Genomic DNA, 9,642 nt, shown 5'->3' with positions numbered 1-9,642 from the left:
CTTTGTGGGTAGCTGGAGGATCATTTTCATTTCTAACATAAAGATTAAACATTTACAACATAAGAAATTTAACCTATATTTATCATATTGGTTTCATTGATTATACAGTAGAGCATCGATTATCCGAATCAATTGAGGATGGGTTGTTCGGAAAATCAATTTTTTGGATAACCGATTATGTGCGAAAAAATATATTAATCTGTCCCATGTTGAAATTCATTCAAATCCTTGCATATCCTTAAGTACCCTCTCATGATTGTGCCAGTGATGCCAGCTATAACACGTGCACCAACAAAAATAATATTGGAGTAGCCCAAGACATAGTCAAAGATTGCAGCACCACAGCACTAGTGGAAATTTAAATTTGCTTTTGGTTAATTGACATTTCGGTTGGTCAATATTCAGATAATCGATGCTCTACTGTATTATTTTCTAAAATCAAAATTAACTTTTTATATTTACAACACCCACATTTTAATTATTCAAACTAAATGATTCTATTGATTAATAAAAAGGAAATTGAGTACAAAACTGAGTATAAAAATTTGAGTACAAACTGAGTACAAAAATTGAGTATAAAAAGGAAACTGAGTACAAAAATTTAATTCTGCTGTAATTATAAAGACACTTATAAATTTGATATGTTTAAACTCTTTACATTCAACTAAATGTATAAAATTAAGAAAAACCTTTTTTTATGCATAGTTTAGTTTAATGTGTTTACTTGATGATTTCATCAAATTTTCTATTTAAAACTTAAGATTTGTGATATTCATGGGGAAAATGTAGTGAAGAATCTTAAAAGAAAATTTCTATATTTCTGAATGAAAATATTTATTTTAACATTTTCATTACATCATCATAGTAATTTTTAATGATCTATTTTATCTGTATATTTTAATCATGCAAAAAACAGTATATATATAAATTGTTATTCTTTGTCTTTTTTTTAAAAATCTTAAATCTCAGTTTTAATGCTGTTATTCAAAGTTTAATGTGTACAAATATAATTTTTTGTTATTAATTCATTAAATATGAAGAATCAAATTAATATTTCAAAAATATGGAATTTTCAATGCTGATTTTATTCATTTCATGAAGCAAATAAAACTAAAAGATAACTTTTGAATTTCTTTGGATAAAATAATAATTGAAAGCTTACTTCTCAAAAGGAACATCTTTATGTTTTGGAAGATAAGATAAGCATTTTTTTAGAGCTTCTCCTTCAAGAATAGAATCTGGAGATGACAATTTTAATTCTTCAAATCTGAAAATATGTATAAAATTAGATCATTGTCTGCATAGATTTATTTTTAAAAGTAATTATTCCAATTAATTCAGCTCTATCAACAGGAATACCATTAATGTTGTTAAGATTAAACTTACATGTTTTTATACTAAAAATTAAATGCTTACTCTTGCAATTCATCATTTGTTAAGATATTTTCTTCATCAACAGATTTGCAGAACCAATTCAAAAATATTTCAAATTTTGGAATTTCAAACATCCAGTCAAAATCTGAACCATCAAGTTTCTTAGAATTTGGATATCCAATTTTATTTAATGTCTCTACAAATATCTGTCCCTTTGACATCCTATTAATAAAACAATCTTTAGCATTAAATATAATAATAATAGATGATCACATAATTTTCATGATTTAGTAATATTCTGTACTGAAAAATATTACTAATTTGTTAATTATTAAGAAAATATTTACCAGAATAATTATTTAAATTGTGAATACATAAAATTTATTCAAAAACATTATCAAAATGGAATATAAAAACTAATTATAATAAACTTAATCAACAAAATTTCAAAGTATCTTTCAAGAAACATCAAATAATCTTAAATTAATAGGTAAGCTTTTAGAAATTACTAATAACTAATAAATATCTTGAACAATTTGTATACATAAACAAATTTACCTTTTAATATTTTGAACACAGTATTGTAAAGAGAAACATGAAAACAAGTGTTATGGATTCAAATTCTGTACTAGATCATTAAAAAATTTTTAAATCACAAAATTTTAAAATTGATAATTTTTAAAGTTTAACAACCATATACAATCCATAGTAACAAGTCATTCTAATAATAATTTACTACTGTCAAAATTGTACTGGGATATTAAGATTTAGAATTTTATTAAAGAATCCTTTAAAGTAATAATATTGGGTTGAACTGAAAGTTCGTTTGGGTATTTACATAATCACTCATCTGTGGCGCCTTTGTAATGCTTATCAAGTTTTATTATAACTTGTTTAGGTTGACATTATGAATATTTGCACATTTACTATGTAAGTTTAATTAATAGATAACAAAATTTTAAAAAATAGTTATCAAGGGAAAAAAAACCATTAAAATGGAAGATAAGAAGGTGCATTTTTGACATCTCATGCTCTATTATTTCCAAAAAGGGAAAAATGCAACAAAAACAAAAAAAAGATATATGCTATACATGGGGAGGATGCAGTTACTGATCAAGCATTCCAGAAATGGTTTTCAAAATTCAGGGAGGAAGATTTTTCTCTTGAAGATGCATCTCAGTCAGGATGGCCTTCAACCATAGATGATGGGACTGGCTTTAATTCAAAATGATTGGCATAAAACAACAAGAGATAGGAGACGTCTGACAACAGCTGTTTGGGATATTTTTAAGATGTCTCCTATCTCTTGTTGTTTTATGCCAATCATTTTGACGTTTGGCTAGCCTTGGATACACTTCCCATTATAATGTTTGGGTTTCCAATCAATTAAGTGAATGAAACCTTATTGAGCATGCTTCTGTATGTGATTCACTTTTAAAATGCAATGAAGACTATCCCTTTTTAAAGCAATTAATAACAGGCGATGAAAAATGGATCGTTTACAATAATATTCAATGCAAGAGATCTTGGAGTAAGCCAGGTGATCCTCCAGTACCGCAACCTAAAGCTGGTTTGCATCCCAGAAAAGTAATGATTTTAGTTTGATGGGATTGGAAAGGGGTTTTTTTATTACAAACTTTTACCCAATAACCAAACAATCAATTCCAATAAATATTGTCTCCAACTGGATGAACTAAATGCTGCAGTGCATCAAAAATATCTGGAACTTGCAAATTGACGGGGAGTGCTATCATGATAATGCAAGACCACACATATCATTAAACATGCACCAAAAACTTCTAGACTTTAACTGGGATGTTTTGAGTCACCCTGCATATTCTCCAGATATTGCTCCCTCAGACTATCATCTTTTTTGTTCATTGCAGAATAATTTAAATGGCATAGNTAAACATGCGCCAAAAACTTCTAGACTTTAACTGGGATGTTTTGAGTCACCCTGCATATTCTCCAGATATTGCTCCCTCAGACTATCATCTTTTTTGTTCATTGCAGAATAATTTAAATGGCATAGAATTTCAATCTTCAGGTATCAAAAATCACATCGCTAATTTCTTCAATCAGAAACCCACCCAATTCTACAAAGATGGAATTATGAAAACTACCCATCAGGTGGCATAAGGTTATCAAACAGAAGGGTAAATACATAGTTAATTAAAAATTTTTATTTATTTCAAAATAGTATATTTTATTTCTTTCTAAAAACTGAACAAACTTTCAGTTCAACCCAATAATAAATGTAAACCAGTGATGAGCAACCTTTTCTGAATACAGGCTGCAAGTGAACTTTGTAGACTTCTGGTGGGACTCTTGCATTTTTCTTCTGGAGTTACAAACTAAGCCTGCTGAATACAAATGTACTCATTAAGTTTGGTTTGAATGTTCTTTGTCACAAATATCAGCCTAAATAGGATTGTGTAAAGGCACAAAGCATAAAGCAGCAAAATAAAATTACATTGCAAAAGCTTGGGGTAGGTTACTCATGACTGCTTTAAACTAATAAGGAACTTTTTCATTAAACATATGCTGTATACCATTGTTGAAAAATTTATCATCTAAAGATAATAATTTTTATATTATTAATTATAATAAAATGGCAAAATGCTTAATTTTGAAGGTAGAGATGAGTTTCATAAGAAAATTGCAAATGCTAATAACAAGTAAAATCTTCATTAAGTCCAACCCCACGAGAGATGACAAACTACCGTCCTCTAACACCCCACATCTTAGACCTTTAACTACCAAAATTTCATAGAATCAATCCACTCAATACAAAAATATCTCTGCAAAATTTCAAAAATTTTTGACAAAACACAGGAGTTATTAAACTCAAACTTGATGACAAAATCATGCACCCACAAATACTTAAAAAAAGGCCCAAGAGTCCAAATATTAAAAAGCTTGGTTTCATTTTTGATTATCATACTTTCCCTGTGTTATATATAACAGCTAGGTTAAAAAAAAAAAAAAAAGGTTAAGATAAAATTAGAATTTATGTAGTAAATTAACTAATATGAAGTTGAAAGAGTTTAAACAAAAGGTAAAAATAAATTTTATTTTAAAATGCAAATACACTTATTCTTTCTTGATATTTTCTTAGTAGTAATCTCAAAACTTGCATGAATTATAATAATTAAAAAAAAGAAACCCAATAGCTATAAGCTTATATTGTATCAATGAAAAGTGATAATCTATCTAAATATTCAATATATTTTCTTTTCATAAAAAAATTATAAATTTACAGTTTTAACTTGACTTTGCATGTTTAATATTAAAAATCATCCTTAATGCATTTAGGGGCATCCATAAATGATGTCATGCTAAAATCCACACAAGTTTTTATAAGCTGGAATGTACACAAATTAAAATTAAACAATGGAATCAATAAAAACAATGTTTTCAACCTCTTTCAGGGGCCTGCATCAAGCATTGATCATTATAGAATGTTAGCAGAAATTCTAAATTTAGAGATGACATCAAACGAACATATTTGTAAAAAACATTGTTACAGAATGTTAGCAGAGATTCTAAATTTAAAATGTTTTTTACAAATATGTTCTTTTGATGTCATCTCTAAATTTAGAATTTCTGCTAACATTCTATAATGATCAATACTTGATGCAAGTCCCTGAAAGAAGTGGAAAACATTGTTTTTAATTTATTCTAATACATATTTGCTAGACTGTATGTAGGTTATTTTATTATGGTGTTTAGTTTTAATTTAAAATTCCAGATTTTAATGAATGACATGAGGAGGGGATTATCACATTATTATAAGCTCTCACAAATGATGTCAAATTGCTTGCCACCCTGAAAAAGCCTTTGCATTATTATGACATAAATGCACTGTATCAATTCATAATTAATATTAAAATAAAATAATTTATTTATACTTTTATCAGAATAAAACAGTAATGACAATAGCATTACATTAGTTAAAATTTTATTTTTACTACACCTTGCTAGCAAGTTATTTCATTCCCATACGTTTGTAAGGTGCTCATTCAATTGATACAATGCATTCAAATTTTGGAGGAATGCTTTGCCCTATCATATTTTTGTCATNTGCGCCAAAAACTTCTAGACTTTAACTGGGATGTTTTGAGTCACCCTGCATATTCTCCAGATATTGCTCCCTCAGACTATCATCTTTTTTGTTCATTGCAGAATAATTTAAATGGCATAGAATTTCAATCTTCAGGTATCAAAAATCACATCGCTAATTTCTTCAATCAGAAACCCACCCAATTCTACAAAGATGGAATTATGAAAACTACCCATCAGGTGGCATAAGGTTATCAAACAGAAGGGTAAATACATAGTTAATTAAAAATTTTTATTTATTTCAAAATAGTATATTTTATTTCTTTCTAAAAACTGAACAAACTTTCAGTTCAACCCAATAATAAATGTAAACCAGTGATGAGCAACCTTTTCTGAATACAGGCTGCAAGTGAACTTTGTAGACTTCTGGTGGGACTCTTGCATTTTTCTTCTGGAGTTACAAACTAAGCCTGCTGAATACAAATGTACTCATTAAGTTTGGTTTGAATGTTCTTTGTCACAAATATCAGCCTAAATAGGATTGTGTAAAGGCACAAAGCATAAAGCAGCAAAATAAAATTACATTGCAAAAGCTTGGGGTAGGTTACTCATGACTGCTTTAAACTAATAAGGAACTTTTTCATTAAACATATGCTGTATACCATTGTTGAAAAATTTATCATCTAAAGATAATAATTTTTATATTATTAATTATAATAAAATGGCAAAATGCTTAATTTTGAAGGTAGAGATGAGTTTCATAAGAAAATTGCAAATGCTAATAACAAGTAAAATCTTCATTAAGTCCAACCCCACGAGAGATGACAAACTACCGTCCTCTAACACCCCACATCTTAGACCTTTAACTACCAAAATTTCATAGAATCAATCCACTCAATACAAAAATCTCTCTGCAAAATTTCAAAAATTTTTGACAAAACACACAGGAGTTATTAAACTCAAACTTGATGACAAAATCATGCACCCACAAATACTTAAAAAAAAAAATTAGGGTTTTTTGTGTTTTTTTTTCATTTCTTGACATTTGGAGAAGGCCCAAGAGTCCAAATATTAAAAAGCTTGGTTTCATTTTTGATTATCATACTTTCCCTGTGTTATATATAACAGCTAGGTTAAAAAAAAAAAAAAAAGGTTAAGATAAAATTAGAATTTATGTAGTAAATTAACTAATATGAAGTTGAAAGAGTTTAAACAAAAGGTAAAAATAAATTTTATTTTAAAATGCAAATACACTTATTCTTTCTTGATATTTTCTTAGTAGTAATCTCAAAACTTGCATGAATTATAATAATTAAAAAAAAGAAACCCAATAGCTATAAGCTTATATTGTATCAATGAAAAGTGATAATCTATCTAAATATTCAATATATTTTCTTTTCATAAAAAAATTATAAATTTACAGTTTTAACTTGACTTTGCATGTTTAATATTAAAAATCATCCTTAATGCATTTAGGGGCATCCATAAATGATGTCATGCTAAAATCCACACAAGTTTTTATAAGCTGGAATGTACACAAATTAAAATTAAACAATGGAATCAATAAAAACAATGTTTTCAACCTCTTTCAGGGGCCTGCATCAAGCATTGATCATTATAGAATGTTAGCAGAAATTCTAAATTTAGAGATGACATCAAAAGAACATATTTGTAAAAAACATTGTTACAGAATGTTAGCAGAGATTCTAAATTTAAAATGTTTTTTACAAATATGTTCTTTTGATGTCATCTCTAAATTTAGAATTTCTGCTAACATTCTGTAACAATCAACACTTGATGCAGGTCCCTGAAAGAAGTGGAAAACATTGTTTTTAATTTATTCTAATACATATTTGCTAGACTGTATGTAGGTTATTTTATTATGGTGTTTAGTTTTAATTTAAAATTCCAGATTTTAATGAATGACATGAGGAGGGGATTATCACATTATTATAAGCTCTCACAAATGATGTCAAATTGCTTGCCACCCTGAAAAAGCCTTTGCATTATTATGACATAAATGCACTGTATCAATTCATAATTAATATTAAAATAAAATAATTTATTTATACTTTTATCAGAATAAAACAGTAATGACAATAGCATTACATTAGTTAAAATTTTATTTTTACTACACCTTGCTAGCAAGTTATTTCATTCCCATACGTTTGTAAGGTGCTCATTCAATTGATACAATGCATTCAAATTTTGGAGGAATGCTTTGCCCTATCATATTTTTGTCATTAGTATCCATCATCTGCAATACATTTTGGTGGAATAAAGAATTCCAAATTCAAAAACTGTTTCCCCCAGTTCATGAAAGACTACAGTCTACAGATTTAGAAATCATCATAGAATGTCAGCCCACCAGTGGCCAAGCAGTTCTGTTCCATAAACACTGGGAATTCGGTTGTGGGTTTGCCCCTCACCAGAATGGGCTGGCCACATGGAGTTTTCTGGGTCCACATCTGAATAGGGGCCAGTTACCCTTAAAAAGAACTCCCGGAAGGCATCCCCTAGGCAGATTGCCCAGGTGTTCCATTGCTGTAACTCAATAAAACAAACAAACAAAACAATCATAGAAAGTCACTTCTTTACGTTTACTTTTTCTTTGGAAACATTCTGAAAATAAACTTTGAATTTTTCAAAAAACATTTGATAAAACATTTTTTAACATCTAACACAAAAAATAACTACTTGTCAATAGAGTAGTCTTAGTACCTATGCTGGTTTCAGTCCCACCCCAGACAGATAAGATGTATAAAATTGCTGAGATAAACAAGGTAATTTTACCTTTTTTTATCTCAGCAGATCTTAAAAACAAACACTTCGTAGCAACAGCACAATAATTTCATAACATTACTTACTTTAATATTTGTAACATACGAATAACGAGAACGTTACGAGGTAAATTCTACACTATTATAATCATAGAAATTGTACCGATCACTTTTCTGCGGCCTAAGAAAATTTTATTCAAATATTTAAGAAAAAATATTTAATATTTTTGGTTTATTAAATAATAAACCTAAGACTGTATATAGTTTGAACATCAATTCCATTCATCTCAAGCTATAGAGATCATACTATATAAACAAATAAAATCCTTGCACCACTTGTTAGATACCAACACATTACTAAAGATCTTAGAAATCGCATTTAATCATCACAATATAGCCAAGACTAGAAAACTTTTTGCATTTGTAAACATGAATTTTATATGGATTTGGTTTATTTTAGAGATAAACATTTGATAAAGCAAAATGAAAATTATATGATTTTTATTTACTATAATGATTGTATTTCCAATGGTAGAAGTTACTTTTTGGTAATTTGTGGGTTAGATTGAAGCAAAAGGTGTTAAGACTTAGGCTTAGATGTAATTTCACAGGCTGAATAGTGTTTATATGTTATACACAGCACTTGAATTACCTAAAATTAACTTCCACCTTTTCATTCATAATCATATAAACAGATTTAAATATAAAATTCTGACCAATCTAATCGGCACTTACTTTAATATAAGAGTGATTTAATTCCTGTAGGAACGAAACAAAAACGTCAAATTTAAAAAAGCCAAACGATGTCAAACAAACCGCCAAACTCCAGCGCCATCTGAGATTTTTAGAAGGATGATAACGTGACGTCATATTTACTGTACGGTAATCGAAAATATATTGAATCCGAATTTTGTTTGGTTAAATAAAAATAGTCAACCGAATTTGATTTTTAATGTAAATATTAAAATTTAATATTTACAATTTATATTTGAGTGTAAAGCGAATACAGATTTTGTTTCTAAATATCAAATTTTCTGATGGTTGTTATTTTTTAAGTTACGTAATAATTATTATGCTTTGAAATTTAATTGTTGAGAATATTTTAAAAAAATAAAATACAGTAGTCTAAAATAAAAATTATGACTAATTATAATTATTTATTTACGTAGAATGATTTTTTTCTAATAGTCATTATTATGAATAATACATTTTATTATTTATTCTTTTGGAAATTTATTATTATTTATTATTTACTCTTTATGAAATTATTATTAGTATTATTTAATTCTTATTTTTTATTTAGAAATTATTTTTTATTTATTCTCTTGGATATTTGTAAAAAGTTTTTCATATGTAAAGAATTAAATATAGAAATTTTCAATCTGTCAAAAATAAAAAAAGACATACTGAAAAATATAGTTATATT

The 9,642-nt window shown here is 27.6% G+C and overlaps 1 protein-coding gene across 1 annotated transcript; it reads right to left on the bottom strand.

Moving 5' to 3' along the window:
* Positions 1 to 1,158: 1,158 nt before the first annotated feature.
* Positions 1,159 to 9,168, bottom strand: LOC111618885 (HAUS augmin-like complex subunit 3). Its single transcript, XM_023360510.1, has 3 exons — positions 8,952 to 9,168; positions 1,417 to 1,596; positions 1,159 to 1,267 (listed from the first exon to the last, which is right to left on the bottom strand). The coding sequence occupies exons 2-3, from the start codon at positions 1,593 to 1,595 to the stop codon at positions 1,159 to 1,161; spliced, it is 288 nt and encodes a 95-aa protein (XP_023216278.1). The 5' UTR covers position 1,596; positions 8,952 to 9,168.
* Positions 9,169 to 9,642: the final 474 nt, after the last annotated feature.

Source organism: Centruroides sculpturatus, unplaced genomic scaffold, assembly GCF_000671375.1.
Source record: "Centruroides sculpturatus isolate CEXI.00-Female unplaced genomic scaffold, Cexi_2.0 scaffold149, whole genome shotgun sequence".
Lineage (NCBI taxonomy): Eukaryota > Metazoa > Arthropoda > Arachnida > Scorpiones > Buthidae > Centruroides > Centruroides sculpturatus.
The sequence above is the reverse complement of the archived record's forward strand: the minus strand, read 5'-3'. Positions and strand labels throughout refer to the sequence as shown.